The 18395-nt window shown below is 52.8% G+C and overlaps 1 protein-coding gene across 2 annotated transcripts; it reads right to left on the bottom strand.

Annotated features, from left to right (window-relative positions):
• Positions 1-47: 47 nt before the first annotated feature.
• Positions 48-13077, bottom strand: Htr6 (5-hydroxytryptamine receptor 6). Of its 2 annotated transcripts, XM_020165374.2 has the most exons (3): positions 11781-13077; positions 2198-2356; positions 48-2003 (listed from the first exon to the last, which is right to left on the bottom strand). In XM_020165374.2, the coding sequence occupies exons 1-3, from the start codon at positions 12492-12494 to the stop codon at positions 1563-1565; spliced, it is 1314 nt and encodes a 437-aa protein (XP_020020963.2). In that variant the 5' UTR covers positions 12495-13077; the 3' UTR covers positions 48-1562. The 2 variants fall into 2 exon arrangements, with proteins under 2 accessions (XP_020020963.2, XP_073937266.1); XM_074081165.1 differs by lacking the exon at positions 2198-2356.
• Positions 13078-18395: the final 5318 nt, after the last annotated feature.

Genomic DNA, 18395 nt, shown 5'->3' on the forward strand with positions numbered 1-18395 from the left:
GATGCTTCCTTAGCCCCCCCTCAATAGAATCCAGTCCACATGGTCACTTCCTCTAGCCAGTGTTTATTGAGAATCCCCTCTGGCAGGCCTGGAGGCAGAGAGGAAGCCCCTGCAAGCACCATGGCCTTTCTGCAGGCAGGAGCCAAGGCCAAGTTGAGTCTGATCAGCACCAAGGAGAGCGCCCAGTCATTCGCGGAGGACCCTGGGAGTTTAAGTTGGTGGAACTTGAGAAAAACCTGGGGCTAAAAAGGAACCTAGAGCAGGTAAGCCAGGAACTGGGAGTTCTCCGACCCCTGCCCACACAAACAAGGTCCCTGAGCAGAATCCACCCACCCCATGCCAGGGACAGCTGCTCTTCAACACTGCTCTGCCAACCCAAGTGGCTGCCATATCCCTTTCCCTCACTGACCCAGGGAAAGGTCAGAGGAGGCCGAGCAGGGGCTGCATGGGTCCCTAGCAGCTGTCCCCCTCTAGGTCCATGGAAACCCAGGGTGGAGAAAACCTGCCCCCAACACTGAACAAGAATGGCTACCTGCCCCTTTGCCCAGGACAGACCAAGCAGCAGTTGGACGCTAGAAGGGTCCCTGAGTGACAGGTGCCCTGCCCAGCACCCAGAACCAACAGGTGGAGAGCCTGAGTCATGTGGGAATATGAACTGGGGGTAGAAAAAGTACAATGGGACTTGAGTGTGGCTCAGGAGCAGAGCACCTGCCTAACATGCGCAAGGCCCTAGGTTCCATCCCAGCACTAAAAAAAATTTTTAAATGTGAGAATAGCCCTTCCTGGCCCATAGCCAGAGCCAGGGGGCTGGATGGCCAGGTGTTATAACAACGGAACACACCCCTTGCTAACCCCTTACTGAGACTATCCCAATTCTCCAGACAACCCTGAGAGATGGCATAAATACCCCATTCCACAAAGGGGAAAACTGAGGCTCAGAGAGGATAAGTAACCGGTGCTAGACTCCACAGTCAAAAAGCAAAACAAAGGTTCAAATTTATGCCCACCTGACTCCCAGGCACACACAGGACTGAAGTGTCCAGCAAGCCATCCTCAGGGTTAAAGCCAGACAACACAGCTCACAATACAGCTGGTGAGGATCTCACCAGCATACAGGCCAGGGATGGGGCAGAGGTGAGCACACTAAATAAACTCGCAGGTGTGCAGAATGCTGACGGTCCCTGGACTGCACTTGGAGTAGTGAGGGATTGGGCCAAGCATAAACCTGTGTACCAGATGGAAGCATTCCCTCCCACCCAGCCTGAGACAATGGGCAAAGGCTAAGACTGACATCCTGCTCAACTCCCAGAGTCCTTCAGTGTTGTGCACAAACCCCAAGTTACATGTAATAGTGGAGTGTCCTGCAGAGAACTGCATTCAAGCTAGCTCCATTCCTGCAGCTCAGGGGCCCTGCAGCTGCTGTGGGGACTAGCACAGCCACACACCCTCTCATGACCACCCCAGAGTTCAGACAGCAACCTGGACACCTACAGCTTCCTAGCTTAGCCAAATTGGCTAAGGCCTCAGAGACATGGCTCATTGCTGGCCAGCTCCAGACCTGGTCAGTTTGTGGGGTTACCGAGTGGATGCAGCCGCAACTCGGGCTCCACAGGATCAATGTCGAAGAAGTTGACCACTGCAGTGGCCCTGGTAGGTGGCAGGGGTTCCCGGGTGGCCTCTCCAGGCAACAGCAGCTGGGCCGTGAGCTGCAGGCCTGAGGAGCCTGAGTCTGAGTCTGAGTCCGAGTCTGGAGGCAGGGGTAAGGGCTGCACATGCTGCAGGCTTAGGCCAGGCCGGGCACCGCTGTGAGAGGTCTTCATGGAAGGGGAGGCAAGGCTGGCCTGGCGCTCCTGGGGACAGTGGGGGCATGGCAGGAGCCTTCCCAGGGCCCGCTTGAAGTCCCGCATGAAGAGTGGGTAGATGATGGGGTTCAGGGTGCTGTTACAATACCCCAGCCATGTGAGGACATCGAAGAGGCCTGGGGAGACGCAGTCACACACAGCCTGGGGAGAGAGAACATGTCATGCCCGATTCTGGGGCAGGGACCCAGACATCCCACCCTGTGCAAACAGAACTGACACATACAAATGCAGGCTCCATAAGAGCCAGCCTTCCCTTCCTCCCTCACTGCACCTGTGCCAGGGTGAGGCTCTGGTCACCCAGCCAGGCCTGGACTCATCTCCCTGCCATGCATTACCTGGGCTATGTTAGCCAAAAAGAAAGGCAGCCAGGCCACAAAGAACATACTGAGCAGGATGCCCAGTGTCAGGCTGGCCTTCAAGGCCTTCCTGCTGTGCTTGGTGGTCAGGCGCCTGCTGGCAGCTGACTCCATCCCGGGGCGTGGAGTCTTGGGCACCTGCAGAAAGGATGGCCATGTGAGTCCACTGGTGCTAGCCACAGAATGAACTTCAACTCTAATTCTAGACTGAGTCTTAGTACTAGTAATTAACTAAGCCTTGATCTTTGAGCTCCAACTAAAGTCCTACACAGATGCCTGATCCTGATTCCAAATTGAACTTAACCGTGGTCCAGACCAAACCCTGACATCAGCAATAAATTTAAGCACTGACCATGGTCCTGGACTGAACCCTGAGCCCAACATGGAGGCTTACATAACAAAGGTCTTAAAGGGGGCCTCAACTGAACCTAGACTGAGCCCTGATCTTGGTCCCTCTGAACCCTGACCCTGACCCAGCATTTCACAAGGAGCTCCAGGCAGTGCTGTAATACAGAGTGACGCTGCCCCAACTGGTGGTCAGGAGAACAGCCCTCCCTCAAAGCCAACCCCCCACACAGACCAAGGCACATCGCACTGAGCTCAATACCTGCTGAGCCCTTAGCACTCAAGAACTTGAGCTGTACTTGACCAAAGAGGACTTGCTGCTCTCCAGGCTTGGCAACTTCTTTATAAATGGGTTTCTTTCATAGTTTGGAGTAACGGGTTGCCTGTGCAATTGTGCTCCACAAAATGCAAGTATCATTTTTTTTCTTTTTTGAGAATGTGTGCACAATACAAATGATTGCAATTAAATCCTTTATAGGATACCAGAGAGGCTGGAAATCTTGGTTATTTTAAGACTCAGCTCTGCTGTGGACTTGTGGACCTCGTCCTTCTCCACATGGAGAAGGAGGGGAGAGAAACGCTCCCCCGAAGCCACTGAGAGGAGGACATAGGCCCAGAAAGGCTAGAATTTGACTCTGCCACCTGGCAACCAGCAGTCCCCAAACATTAAAAGCCTTTCTGCACTGGATGATCCTATAGCACTTTTTTGAACTTCATGACCCCTTTGAAAATCTAAGAAATCTACCCAAAAAATTTCCTCGGGAAAGAAAAATGCTTATAGAAAATGCCAGGTTCGATGGCTCACACCTGTAATCTCTGTGATGTGGGAGGTGGAGATAGCAGGGTTGTAATTTGAGGCCAGTCTGGGGTGGGGGAAGTTAGCGAGACCCTATAACAAAGAATAAGCAGGGTGTGGTGATTCACAGCTGTAATCACAGCTATGTGGGAAAGCCTCAGTCCAAAGGCAGACTCAGGCAAAAAGTGAGACTCTGTCTTAAAAGTAACTAAAGCAAAAGGGCTAGGGAGGTGGCTCAAGTGGTGGAGTACCTGCCAGCAAGCATTAGGTCCTAAGTTCAAACCCCAGTACTGACAAAAAAAAAAAATTATACAGGGCTGGAAGAGTACCTCTAGAGGTAAGAGCATCTGACTAGCAAGAGTGAGGCCCTGAGTTCAAACTCCAGTGCCACCAAAAAAAAAAAATAGAACTTAATGTCACAATGTACCCCCAGCACTACAATAAATAAATAAATAATGACAAAAAATTACACACAAGGAAAAAATGTCCTATACTTTCAGAAGGTTCAGAGACTACCCTGAAGTCTTTAGTTTCTACCACAAAGCCTCTAGAAGTCTATAAAAGCTGGGATGTGAAACCTCCTCTGACCATGTGTCATCATCAATTGGATTTTCCTATATCAGATTTTCACAAAGTGAGACCCACCTATCATAACAATTTAAGTAAGCTCCATGTGCACAACCATCACGCGCTCCGTGAAGGATTTGTATGTTGCCTGGGAACACACTTAGGTTTGGAAACCAGGGGTTCACCCAGACCTTCTTCAATTGTATGAGAGCCCAGCCTCATTCCTGAGGCAGCCAGAGGTGGCTCAGGTGTGGGGAGATGTCAAGGAGGAGGCGGGAAGGGAGCCAGATTCCCAAGCAGATGGAGCAGGGGAGGAGGCGACAAAGCCAATATGTGTCAGTGCCTCCTCAATGCCAGGGAGGTTCGCAGCCAGCATCCCCAGCCAGCTCTCAGGCCCGAGCTATCCTCCCAATTGCTCCTCTCTCCCTGTCTCCTGGGTTTCCAGGGTTGGTGTCTGTCCACAGTGCTAACCCCAGCTCCAGGCTATCTTTCTATAGGACCATGGGTTCTCCATCTGGAATGAGGGGAAGGCGGATAAAACATGTTCACCGTTGTCCCTCTGCATGTCTAGCCAGGTGAAATCTGCTTATACAAATATCAAGGGTAACTTCCCAGAAGAGCACCCTAGAGAGGCCCTGGTTTCTCCCCTCTGCCTTAGTGGGGCAGCAATGTGCCACTCACTCGCTCTGCGAACTTGAGAAAGCTTCCATGTCCATCTGTGAACTGGGAGGGGTGGTGCTCAGCCTCCAGAGCCACTGAGAGGCTCAGGGTTAGAAATATAAGCACACACGCTAAAGGTGTGGCGGCCACCCTGCCGGCTCAGGGTGATGGAACAGCCTCCAGGGCCCTGTCCTTCTGCCAGCAGCACTGGCCTCCCCAGAGAGGCACAGACGTCAGGACAGATGCTCTGACTCACTGTGTGGCAGCTCGGGCTCCACAGCTACAGGATCCTCTCCACCCCCATAGATCCATGACTGCTCCCAGGTTGGCTCCCAAGTCAGCAGGAGGAGAGAGTCACTTCTCTCCCTCCTCTCCTACTTTTCCCTACTCCAAAGGAGGCTGTGTGTAGAGGCTGTGTGGTTAACCTGCTTCCCACAAGACTCCTAGGGTCTGCCATTCCTTCAAGTGGCTACCACGGATGGGGACAGACAATGTGGGGAGGGAGGGGTACTGTTTCCAGAAGGCTCCACTCATATGGGTGCCTTGTGAGCCCCAGTGGCCCAGGGAGGAAAGGGAACAAAACGCAGCCCTAATCCTGTCAGAGGTGTGGGCACTGGGGATGTGGCAGGACATCGGAGGTTGGTCATGGGGTGGGTCATGAAGGCAAGCTGGGTTCTCTCTCTAGTCTTTCTGGGAACAGTCCTGGGTTTGGGGGCTGGGGTTGCAGGTCAATGGTAGAGAGAGCACTTGCCTAGTAAGCACAAAGTCCTGGGTTCCATGCCCAGCACCACAAAAAATATAATAAAATCAGTTACACTTACTGTATTCCCTTGGGTCATTTAAATTTTTTATGATCATCTAATCGTAATGTGGTTAGATGGACCATCTAACCATATCTAATCTAATCTGTCAACAACTATAAACTGGAGCCAGACTGCCTAGTTTCAAATCCTGGCTCTGTTGCTAACCAGCTGAGTGACCTTAAGCAAGTTACTTTGCCTCTCTGTGTCTCTCCCTTTTGCAAAACAGCAACTGCAATAGCATCTACCTGACAGAAGGGTATTAGGATTAAATAAGAAAATATAAAGCTATTAAAACAGCTCCTGGCATATCGTGCTTATCATTATTAGTGGCCAGTTTAGCTAGTTGATCGTGGTAACACTGCTGGTGGCAGCCATGGTGACCTTCCTCTCTGGGGCAGCTCCCCAAAACCATCTATCTTATCACCAACAGGAAAGAAGCGAACATCCTTCACATACATTTTCTCACTGATTCTTCAGACATCCTCACGAGTGGGCTAGCAGAGAAGCTCAAGTCGTAGAGCACCTGCCTAGTAAGCATGAGGCCCTGAGTTCAAACCCCAGCACTGCCAAAAAGAAAATAAAAAGACTGTATTTAGCCAGGCACTGGTGGCTCATCCTTATAATGCCAGCTACTCAGGAAGCAAAGATCAGGATTTCGGTTTGGGGTCAGCCTGGGCAAGTAGTTCCTGAGACACTATCTCGAAAATACCCAACACAAAAAGGGCCGGCATAGTTCAGCCTAGAGTTCAAACCCCAGTACTACCAAAAAGAAAGGGGGGGCCGATATCTGTGGCCCTGCGACACAGGGAAGTAAAATGACTTCTCGAGGTCACTCAGCTGTGACAGACAACAGGCAGGACTTGAACCTTGACAAACAGACACCAAGGTCCTAGTCCTAATCTGGTAACCCCAAGCCACCAGACTCAGAGCAGCAGCCAAGTCTGCCAGCTCAGCACAGCCGCTCTGCAGCCCCTCCCCTCCCAGCTCTGCCCCCTCCTCCTCCACACAGATATTTCTGTGATCACAGCCCCCTCCTCCTCTGAGGAGGGACAAAGATGGAAAGAAGACAGAACACTAAGAACAGTGCACAGTGGGGTGGGGGAAGGTGCAGAGGAGAAGAAACTGATGGGGGGTGGGGACAAGTAGAAGAAGGAAAAGAAAGGAGAGAGATGGAGCTGTGGGAGGGACAGAGAGGGGGAGGATTAGGAACCAGAGACAGAGACACAGACATGCTGGCAAAGAGGGGGAGAGGCAGCAGGCAGCAGGAACCTCCTGGCTGGCCCTTCTTGCTACTCCATCAGGCCAAGCACCCATGGTGCCCCGTTGCTGCCCAGTGATGCTCTTGTCCCTCCAGAATTGCCCAAGGCTGAGCCTAACACACCCAGGCACCCTCCCCCCACCCTGACCCCCACACTCCCACTCCCTTGCACAGTGACACCCTCTCACAGTGACACCACTACCCACATGGACCACCCTGCAGCACTAGCTCTCAGCATGGCCCTCCCTCCCAGCCCCTGGGGATGCCAGGAAGGCCTGAGCAAAAAACCCATTTTCAAACTAAGGCTAAGGCAGCTGGGAGTGGGGGGACAGCACACTGAACAGCTCCTATGTCCCCAACCCCCTGTGACTTCTTCACTTTAATCTTCCAACATATGGGTACAGAAGGTTCACGGGGGGAAGCTCCCTCTTATAAATCCTAATCCCTCTCATGCTAGTGTCTCAGGATCAAAGTCTGTCTCCAATTGCAGCACAGACTCCAAGAAGGCAGGACCTTGACCGTCGCTCCTGCCCACAGTCGGTACTCAATACACGCTACTGAGCGAATGCATGCATGCAATGAAGAACTTAGGATGTACCCCACACCAAACTGGTCCTGAGGGAGCAAGACAAGGCAGCGAGGTGAGCAGGGGGGGTCCCAGGCGCTCTGGAGCACCGTGTTCATTTCCTTCTTTCTACAGACACTCACTGAGCCCCCCATGAGGTGCCAGGCACTGTTTTAGGTCTGAGTGCAGTGGCAAGCAAGACAAGGCCCCATCCTCACAGAGCTTGCATCCTACTGGGGAAATAAGCAATCAGTAAGTAAATGGAGGGGCGGGGTAGCTCAGTGGTAGCATGCTTGCCTAGCATGCACTTGGTTTGATCCCCAGTACTCCAATCAATCAATGAAATATGGTAGATGCTGCTGAGAGAGATAACTCAGGAAATTAGAACTGAAGAGGACCTGGGGAGGGTGGCAGTTACGATTTTTTTTTTTTTTTTGGATGGGACTAGGGTTTGAATTCAGGGCTTCACATTTACTTCAAGCTTGCAAAATAGGCACTCAAACACTTGAGCCACATCTCCAGTCCATTTTTGCTCTAGTTATTTTGGAGATGGGGTCTCATGAACTATTTGCCCCGTGTGGCCTTGAGCCGCAGTCTCAGCCTCCCAAGTAGCTAGGATTACAAGAGTGAGCCACTGGCATCTAGCCAGTTACTAGTCTTGAGAGAGGGATCAGGGAAGGAAGTGAACAGAGCCCAGAAGGAAGTGATAGAAGTTAAGGAAGGACCATATAGAGATGAAAGAATGCTCCTGACAGAGGGAACAGCAAGTACAAAGGTCCTGAGGTAGGACCTTTGTGCTCGTGGTATGCACAAGGAGGCCAGTGGGGCTGAAAGAGAAAGAACAAGGGCTGGTGTAGAAGGAGAGGAAGCCAGGTAAGTGGCTAAGGTCCAGGTGAAGTGACATGTGAGGCCACCAGGGCAGAGAAATGACGTGGTGGGAACTGCACTTTAAAGTGATCACTCTGGCTGTTGGATAAGGTTGAAAGTAAGAAGAGAATCCTGAAGCTACTGCGAAAACTCAGGTACCAGTGAAGGGGCTCAGCCAGGGGGCAGCAATGGAGAGATGAGAAGTGCCCAGAGCCTGGAAGTGTTTTCAAGATGGAGGTGAGAGGGTTTGATGTGGAGTGAGAGGAGAGAGGCATCCAGGGTTCCTGGGCTAAGGGACAGGAAGAACGGGGTGCTGTTCACTGACATAGGGAAGACACTGGGGCCAGGTCTGGGATAAGGAAAACAGAGAGTTCTGTCTGGGGCATGTTGAGTCCAGGCTGTGCGTGGTCTTTCCAGTCATAATACAAAGTGAGATTTGTTTTGGAAAACAGTGAGGTGGAGGAGGAGGAACAAGAATGGAAGCCCAGGATTGCCACAACCAAGGACAGATGAAGACCCAACAGAGTACTCAGAGGACAAAAGGGACATGATGTGACAGCCCTGGGTCACTACCCACAGGTAGTGCGCTGGCTCAAACCAAGGCCTCGCCATCAGCCAGATTTGAACTTGAACCTTACCAGCTGGGTGACTCTGGGCAGGCTACATCTGCTCTCTGTGAGCCTCAGTTTGCCTGTCTGTCACACAGGGGTGATGGTAGCACTGTATTTGCCTCGGTGGTGTTTGCAGGACTAAGAAGCTTTACCTGGTGTCTCTGACCCATGGTTATAGCTGTGGGCACCTGGGAGGCTCTTGCCCAGGTTCTGAGGCCATGGTCTTAGGCTCTGTCCTGGTACCAGCTGACTTGCCTCACAGAAAGAAGACCTGTGGCCATGGGCGTTGTTAGAACAGGGATCCTGACCGTTCCTGCCCTGACCTCACACAGACCAGCCAACTTCTCACATCCTTGGTCACCAGGCCAGAACTTGCCAAGTGAGGGATGGAGGTGCTTTTAGGTGATAAGATGCTGTTGCATCACAAAGAGAGCATGAGCCCCAAGCCCTTCTGGTCATGTCAAGGAAGGCCAGTGTGATTGCTGCTCTGTTACTAACACTTCTAGCTTTTAAAGAGAAAGACTGGGCACTCCGTCACACCAGCCATACCGAGAGCACTTCAGTGACACTGCTAGGGCATCTCTGCCTTCCCCCAGGCTGTGTTCATGATCACCGTCTCACTATGGCAATGGGAAGTTTTCTTTCTAAGTGAATTCTTGGAAGTAAAAAGATAGGTGAAATGATGCCAAGAAATTAAATGGCTTGGGGTTGGGGGAGAAAGAGTCAGGAAGCAGACACCCCCCTCCAATGGCTCGCTCTCTTTATTTACTTTTTTTGGGGCGGGCAATACTGGGGTTTGAATTCAGGACCTCACACTTGCTAGGCAGGAACTCTACCACTTGAGTCACTCTGCCAGCCCTATTTTGTGTTGGGTACTTTCAAGATAGAGTCTCGAGAACTATTTGCCTGGGCAGGCTTCAGATAACAATCCTCATAATCTCTACTAGGATTATAGGAGTGAGCCACCAGCACCTGGTCTTTCTCCTTTACAAGAAGCCAGGGAGGCTGGGAGAGTGGCTCAAGTGGAAGAGCACTTGTCTAGTTAGTTGGAGGCCCTGCAATCATAACCTCAGGACAGACAACAACAAAAAGAACCAAGAGACCTGGGGGCATATCACATGCGTGGCCCTAGTTCATTCTCCCAAAAAAAATTCTCTGTAAGGACTGAAGATGACCTCCACTTGTTCCTACGAGTGAGAAGTGAACCACCACTCTGCTGAGCCATTGCTCGTAGCTTATGAACTTTCAGAGAAGTAACCTGTCCTCTGATGTCAGAAAATCCACACAGGAGAGAGACCTGTATAATCACCTTTTCTTCTCAGGTCAATTAATGGAAAAATCGAGGAAAATGTGCAGCAAACTGGCAATTCCTGGTCAGGCAGGACATTGTAGTGAACACTGAGGGTGAAGTAAATCTTTATAAATATGAAAAAAAAAAAAAGAGGGAATGTGGACAGCCCACAGCAGACACCCCAACCCTATCTGCTGGGACTCAAGAACGTTCCAGAGCACAGATAGGGAGACAAAGCAGGGCTGAGCCAGGATCCTCATCCACCGCAAGCCCTCCTTAGGTGAGAGGTCAAGTGCGTCTCTGGCCTCACTGCCCTGGGGGACAACTATGAGGCTGCCAACCAAGTCCCCAAACACTCCATGACCCCAAGGCATCTGACACCCTCCAAGAGCCTCCTTGGCTACACCAAGATGATCTTGAGAAGCCCAGCCAGGACCTGCCCCAGGGTTCTTTTTAGTCTCTAGGGCTCAGGCCTGGTGCATTCCCACCCCCACCCTGCAGCAAGGACCATCGGATGGTGCACAGATGGAGTAGCAAGAACAGCCGCTCACTCCACTTACAGACCTCGCAGACCCTTTAGCTAAGAGCACCTTCCATTCACAGGGAATCATTAACCACCTACCAGGTGTCCTGGATATCAAAACTGGCTGAGATACACACAGGCCACTAAAGCTTCTATTCAAGCCGGGGGGGGGGAGCCAGAATGATCAAGTCAACAAATAAACTGGGGGTTGTGGCAGAGAATAACAGAGTGGAGGAGGGCGATGGATCTGCACAAAGAGGGGTCAGGGTCGTCCTGGGAACAGGTTGGCTGAAAAGATGTCAGGTAAGAGCAGCCACATGGAAAAGCATTCCAGTGAAAGGGAACAGAAAGTACAAAGACCTTGGCACAGAAGCCCAATGCCTGCTAGGAACAGTCTAAAGGGCCCCAAGGCTGATTGATGCAGGGAAAGAGAAGAGGGGAGAGCCGCAGAAAAGCTGCAGAGGTGGCCAGGCCCGGATCCTGAGGCCATGTCCTGAGGTGGGCTTGCACTTTATTTTGACTGCAATACCAGGGTTTATAGCAGGAGAGCAACACGGTCACTTTAAAAAAAAAAAAAATTGCTCTGGCCTGCCATGGAGGTGCATTCATTCAGCTACCAAGGAGGTGGAGGCAGGAAGATGGTGAGATGGACACCAGCCCAGGCAAAGTTAGCCAGACCCTGTCTCAAAAACAAAACACAAACAAAAGAGTTGGGGGGGTGGGGCACAGCTCAAGTGGTAGCGCACATGCGTGAAGCTCCCAGGTTCAATCCCCCGTACTGCCAAAACAATTTTTTTTTTTGTTTGCTCTGGCTCCTGTGTAGAAAGTGGACAGTAGTGAGGCAGTCTGGAGTGGAAGCAGGAGAACGAGCAAAAGTCTATCAAAGACTCCCAGGTGAGAAGTGACAGTTGCTTGGATTAGGGAGGTGGCAGTGGAGATGTACCTGTTTAGGAGGCAGAACCATCAGGTTTGGTTACTGAGCATCAAGGACAGAAATGCTTTTGAAGTTTCTGGGTGTCTTGCCATGATAGCAGCATGCACCCAGCAGTCCTGGGGAAGTTTAGGGGAGCAGAACTGGGCCATCCTGAGTTCCCTGTTGCACATGGTGGTTTCCTGCCCCGCATCCCACGGAACTGTCCTGTGGACAGCCAGGCACTGAGTCTGGAGCTACTAATGACCCTGCGGAGGCCACCACGGGTGTACTAAGTAGTAGATGCCCAGGGTCACCCAATGCCTCCATCCCAAGAGCCTGGGTCTCCCAGCACACCCCAGGTACCTGCAGTGTCTCCAAGGCCTGGCCTGCCATGCCGGTGGTGAGGGAGGCCACCTGCACTGCCTGCTTTCGGGCAGCTAGCAGAATCCTGCAGTAGGTGAAGCAGATGGCACCGGAGGGCAGGAAAAAAGTAAGGCCTGACGCCACGAGGACAAAGGGCAAACTGGGCTGCAGGCGGCACTGGCCCGGGGCAGGTGCCCGTATGTGGCCCAGCTGGTGCCACCCCAGCAGCACCGGCAGGAAGGAGGCGAGCGCCGCGAGGCTCCAGGCGCCCAGAATGAGTGCCAGGGCGCGCGGGGGTGTCATGCGCAGCTTGTAACGCAGCGGCGACAGGATGAGCAGGTAGCGGTCCAGGCTGATGAGGCAGAGGTTGAGGATGGAGGCGCTGCAGCACATCACGTCGAAGGCGGCCCAGAGCAGGCAGAGGCCACGCGCCAGCACCCAGCGCCCATACAGTGCGTTCAGCATGGCGGGCGGCATCACCACCAGCCCCACCATCAGGTCCGACGTGAACAGCGACACCAGGAAGAAGTTAGACGTGTTGCGCAGCGCGGGCTGCGTGCAGATGAGCGCGATGAGCAGCGAGTTGGCCGCCGCGGTCAGCGTGATGACCACGCACAGCACGGCAGCCACCCAGCCGCTGCCCCCTGGGGCGGCCGGCGGCCCGGACCCCCAGGCTGGGGTGCTGTTGTTGGCAGGGCCTGGCTCTGGGACCATGGGGACTGGGGATGGAGGATCCGGACGTGACAGGATGGGCAGTAGGATAGGGAAGGGGCCTAGAGGAACCTGGGTCTGGATGGGCGTCGTCGGTGAGAACAGCCCCCTAGGAGAGTGGGTGACAAGACAGGGGCGGGGTCGCTAGGTCATGGGGCTGGGTAGTGACCAGGAGGAGCATGGTAAGGGGTTATATGAGCGTCCCCAGGGGTGGGACGGGGACAACTGGAGTAGGAAGTTTTGGGAGGGGCACCTGATGAACAGAGTCCCCTAAAGGGAGCGGCGGAAAGTTAGGACGGCGTTGGATGAGCGCCCCGGGGTGGAACAGGGCCCCCCGGAGGGGGTGGCATAAAAAGGGGCGGGGGCGCCCGGCCAGAGGCAGAGTCCCAGGAGGTGGGAGCAGTCGGCGACAGGGCGCCTCAGCAGGAACAGGTTCCCAGCGGAGGGTGGGCGTGGGGGGGAGGGGGCTAGGTAGGAAGCCTTCGGGTTTGAGGGTCGCAGTTTAGTGGCCCTGGGGCAGGGGCAAAGCCCCGGTGGGGCAGGTAGGACTCCGCCGGCGCAGAGGCACCGGGTACCCGACGCACTCGGCCCCTGCGGCGCGCGGAAGGCCGAGGACCGGGTGGCACCACTGGCTTTGGGCAGAGCCGCGCTCAGCCCTCCCCGCCGCGCCGCGCCGCGCCGGGTCGCCTGGTCGCCTCCGCCCGCGCGCACTGCCTACCTGGGGCGCTCGGCGCTGCTCGGCTGCCGGCGACTGCGGTAGGAGCTGCGGGGCTGGACAGGAGAGGCGGCCGCGGGCCGGGAGGAGGCGACCCGGCGAAGGGCCAGCGGAGCTTCAGCAGAGCGCGGTCCCCGAGCCGCCGAGCGTGCGCCCCGCCCCGCGGTGGGCGGGGAGAGCCGAGCCCCAGCCTCGCCCCCGAGCTGGGTCGCGGTACCCCAGGCCTGCGGAGGGACGCGCCGAGCACCCCAACTGCGCCGGGTTACCTCCCGTGCAAAGGCACCCCCTCACCTCCGCATACCCCTCCCCAACCCACAAGTGGTGATGGCGCAGGCGGAACTCAAAGAAAGTGGCTGCGACCTGCCTAGACCCAGGGGTTGCTCCCCAGAAAAGTCTGGCCGAGGGAATCCGGCCACTAGAGGCGAGGGTTACCGCGCTTTCAGGGGGAGCCTGCTGGGAATCATTGGACAAGGCACGTGGCACCGTTTTGGGCCTCAATTGCTGTATCTATAAAATGGGTTAGCAATCCCTGGCATTCTTCACCTTTAGTCTAAGCAGCGCGCTACCCCTCCCCAAGTCTTTTGAGCAAGAGCCATCCCTTCCCCAAAAGATCCAAGTACTACGGGTGAAGGCCCTGACCTATTGGTGCTCCCAAGTGAATGGACTTGGGAATCTCCAGACCAGGAAGAGAACTGCAGGGAGGTAGGGTGCGGTGCCCCCCTGGTTTTGATCTCCCTACCTAACACTGCTGTGAAGATTAATATTGTGGAATCCATTTGTTCCCTCCACAAATATTTCTTGAGCACCTAGTAAGAATAAGGCACTGTACTGACCAATCCGGACGCTATACTGACCAAACCAGCCCCGCCCCCTTCCATGGAGCGTACATTCTAGCGGAAGGAGACAGACGATACACAATAACATAATAAACATACAACGTGATGGTACAGTGATAACTGCTGTGGGAACAAAGAAAATGTACAAGATCCGGGAGTAATCCGTTACAGAAACAAAAATAAAACCCCCACATATTAGCGTCCAGCTCTGTCTCCAGGCTTTATTGTATTTATTCCTACTCTTATGATATCCCTAGTCCCTATTCCTACCCCAACAATTATGCTGAGAGGTAGGTGTTAAACTGGGGATCAGAGAGGTCAACGGCCTCTTCCAAGGTCAACCAGCAGCAAGCAATCAAGTGGGAACTGAGTCTCAGGTTCCCTGGGTGCCCAAGACAGAGGGAGTCCACAGCAGATGGCAGGGAACCTCCTGACAGAAACCTCAGACCCTGCAGCTTCCCACCCACCTCCCAGCTGCTGTTTGGTACTCCAAGTCCACAGATGGCTCTGGGTAGGGGAAGGAGGCCTGTCCCCCTCCCCGACATCACAGTGCATTGACCCAAGGAACAGGAAGCAGTGCAGGAGGCTGGAATGAGCGTCAGGACAAGGACCTGGAATCCCAGCTGCACTGCTTAATAGTTCTGAGGACTTGGGGCAGCGGCTCCAGCTCCTTGGGTCACTTTTCCTCCTCTGCATGCTTAGCAGAACACAGCATCCACCCGGCAAAGTTGCTGAAGGGGTGAAATGACACAGGTGTACCCTGTTAACCTGATGGTACTGTGTCAGACTAGGGGTTGCCCTGGGTGTTCCCATATGCATAATGGGAATATGTTCCACCCTGAGATAACTGGCTGTCCAGGGATTCCTGATGTGAGCAATTGGCAATGCCGAGATAGCTGTGGTAGAACAGATTTTAGAGCTGGGCGACCTGGGTTCATATCATGATTTTGTGACCTGGTCTGTGAGGTTAGCAAAGCCCCTTTTTCTTTTTGTTTTTGAGACAGAGTCTCACTGTGTAGCCTGGACTGGCCAGGAAGTCATGATCCTCCTGCCTTAGCCTCCCGCCAAGGTCTAGGATTACAGATATGCACTACCACACACCCAGCTGGCAAAGCCTGTTAAGTTCTATGTTGCTGTAATGTGAGGACAATGAGCTGAGCATTTAAACTTTTGAGCACAGAGAAGGTCCTGATGCATTTTAGCTTTGTAACATTTAGTTTCTAGTGAGGTGTGCTGTGTCCTTTGCATTTGCTTTTTTCTGTAATGTGTGGTATCTTATTTTTTATAATGAAAACATGATGATTTTTACATTTGCTCATCGTGGCTGATACATTCAAGGATGCTCCTTATCTTACTTTGCTATAATTAAAATTTTTATTTTTTAAAAGATTGGGCTAGGGTGGTGGCACCACCTTGTGGACATGTTGTTATTATCTTCAACTGGAACCTTTTCCCAAATCACCAAGTGTGAGTTCCTGTATCTAAGGCCTAGACTTCCTTACTTTGGCAGGGTCAAGAGGGACTTGAAGGGCTTTCAGTCCTTTCCCGGTTTCTTCTAGCAGGGGCGCGCCCTCTCTGAAGGAGACAGCTGAGTCTAAGAAAGTCAAGCCTCTGCCTCAGACAATTTCCATATTGGGCAGAACATGGGAGACTACAAGACAGATGGAGATGAAGAAAGCGAGGACCAGAGAGGTTGTGAGTCCTGCAGGAAGCTGCTGTCACAAAAGGACTTGACCAAGTGGGCAAACCCCGTTCTGCAGGCTGTCTGTTTTCTTCACTGCTGTGTCATTGACACATATTAGTTTCTCAAAAAAAAAAAGAAACCTTCCCGGGGCAAGGCACCATGGTGTATACTTATAATCCCAGGTATGTGGGAAGCAGAGATGGGAAAATGGCAGTTTGAGGCCTGCCTTGGCAAAGTTAGTAAAACCCCATCTCAAAGAACAAGCCAGGTGTAATGTGGTGCACATCTTTAATCCCACCTACATGGGAGGCAGCAGTAGGAAGATCACAGTCCAAGGCTGTCCCTAGACTAAAGTGGGAGACCATATCTGAAAATAATTTAAGCAAAAAGGGCTGTGGTGTGGCTCACGTGATAGGACACCTGCCTAGCAAGTGCAAGGCCCTGAGTTCAAACATCAATACCACAGAAAAGGTAGAGCATGGGGAGGAGAGTATGTCTGATGAATGAATGGTAACCAAACAAAACTATCAGCCCAGCCACCTTAGTGTGCACCAATCATTCTCAATAATAATAGCAGTTGATAGCTTATTTACTGAAGGCTTAGCCAGTGCCAAGCAGTGTTCCAAGCTCTGTCAGTGCTTTAACGGAAACTCACCATGACCCTGGGAGTGATGTTAGTAGGAAAACTAAACCTCACAGATCTTCTGTGACTTGCTTGATCACAGTTAGGAAGAGGCCCAGCTAGGATTTGAACCAGGCAGTCCAAACTTTCCCAGAGGCTTTGAGCAGAGGAAGAAAACTAGCTGATAGCTAGTACCACATAGGCAGGGAAGCTGATATGAGTTACCCCTAACTATCTGCCAACCAGGCCTGCCGTTGAAGTGTGGCACACACCTGTAATCTGGCTACTACGGAGGCAGAGGTAGGAGGACCTGAGTTCAAGTCCAGCCTGGGTAAAAGCATGAAACTCTACCTGAAAAAAAAAAAAAAAACTAAAAAGCCAAAGAAGGGCTGGCAGAGTGGCACAAGCGGTAGAACTCCTCCTCAGTTCAAATCCCAGTACCATCAAAAAGATATATAATTTCCATATGTAAAGTTCATTCATGGGCTGGAGGTGTGGCTCAAGCAGCAGAGCACCTCCATTGCGAGCATGAAGCCCTGAGTTCAAAACCCTGTCCCACACACACACACAAAAAGAATAGGCTCAAAGCACTAGTGGAGTGCTTGCCTAGCAAGTAGGAGCCCTGCTCATCCTTGTGAAGAGGGGCAGGGAGGCGCAATTTTATTCCGAGGCTCGCTTGGTGGTTCAGTTTGAGCTTAGTAGAGAGAAGGCAAAAATCACTGCTCCCACCTCTGTTTCTGTCTCTCTCTCTCTCTCTGTCTCTCTCTGTCTCTCTCTTTCTCTCTCTCTCTCTCTCTCTTTCTGTCTCTCTCTGTCTCTCTCTCTCTCACACACACACACACACACACACACACACACACACACACTCCCATTCGGCACAACTAGACAAATTTCTCAAATTATCATCATCCTTCAAATCCGGCTCCTCCTCCTACCTGGACTCCTCTTCTGCTGGGCCCCCTCATCCAATCAGCAGCGCTTCTCCCATGTGGCCCCGCCTCTCCAATCCACCATTCCCACGGATCTCTGGCCCCCAGCATCTCCACCAGGAGCCTCTGCCCTCCTGGGACTACTTTCACCGCGGCGGGGCTCCAGCCTCTTCCCACTCCCCTTAAGTCTCTCTGAGACACCTCACTGCAAAGAGCCGGAATCTGATCTCTGGCCGGCGTTCCAGGCCTGCACTAGCCTTGCCCTTCTTTCCATCTTCCTGAGTAATTTCCACCAGCAACTTCTTCATTTATGTAAGAATTTACATCCTGCTCACAACCAAGCCTCTTCCTGTCACCAAGACAGTGCTCACATCCAAGGCCACTGGGGCTCAGAGGTCCAGCACCAAGGACCTCTAGTGGCACACATTGCCAGGATTTTGATTGCCACGTTGAGGTGTCCTAGTGTGACCTCAGGGCCACCTGTGGGTTTATGCAAGTCATCTATGCTTCCAGAGTTTCAGTTTCCCACTCTGTAAAACAAATGTGAAAAGTCTCCCCATGACTTTGAGTACTGATATCCCCAGGTTTGACGTGGGCTCTGGGCCAGATTGTCTGGTTTGGAGTCCTGCCAGCATTTCTTAACCTCGTGACCAAGGGAAACTTACTCAATCCCTTGCACCTCAGGTGTCTCATCTGTACAAGAGCAATGTCACTGGATGCTGCTGAGGACTGGGCAGTTTCCTTTATGCAAATTTCCTAGCCAATTTGTAAATTTGTAACCAGTGACTTTTGGTTTGGTTTCCTGTTCTCCAGGGGGAGCAAGCCAGGCTGGGGCCACCAGCAAGAGCTGATGCTGATGAAGAGATGGCAGAAAGCAAGACCAATGGACCAAGGGTCAAAATCCCGTCCTGGAGGCCCACCTCCAGGTGCATGCAAGGCCAGAAACTGGCACCCACGGGACGAGGTCTGGTAAGAGAGTACACAGGGTGGGGCAAGTGGGAGGGCACAGGATGCACAGAGGTGCTTCAGGGGTTCATGGGGGCTCCACTCCCAGGTTCCCCTTCCCTGGACCCCCAAGACTGCAGGTCAGCAGAGTCCGGCCACAGGGAAGAGAACAC

Source organism: Castor canadensis, chromosome 7 (genome assembly GCF_047511655.1).
Source record: "Castor canadensis chromosome 7, mCasCan1.hap1v2, whole genome shotgun sequence".
Taxonomy (NCBI): Eukaryota; Metazoa; Chordata; class Mammalia; order Rodentia; family Castoridae; genus Castor; species Castor canadensis.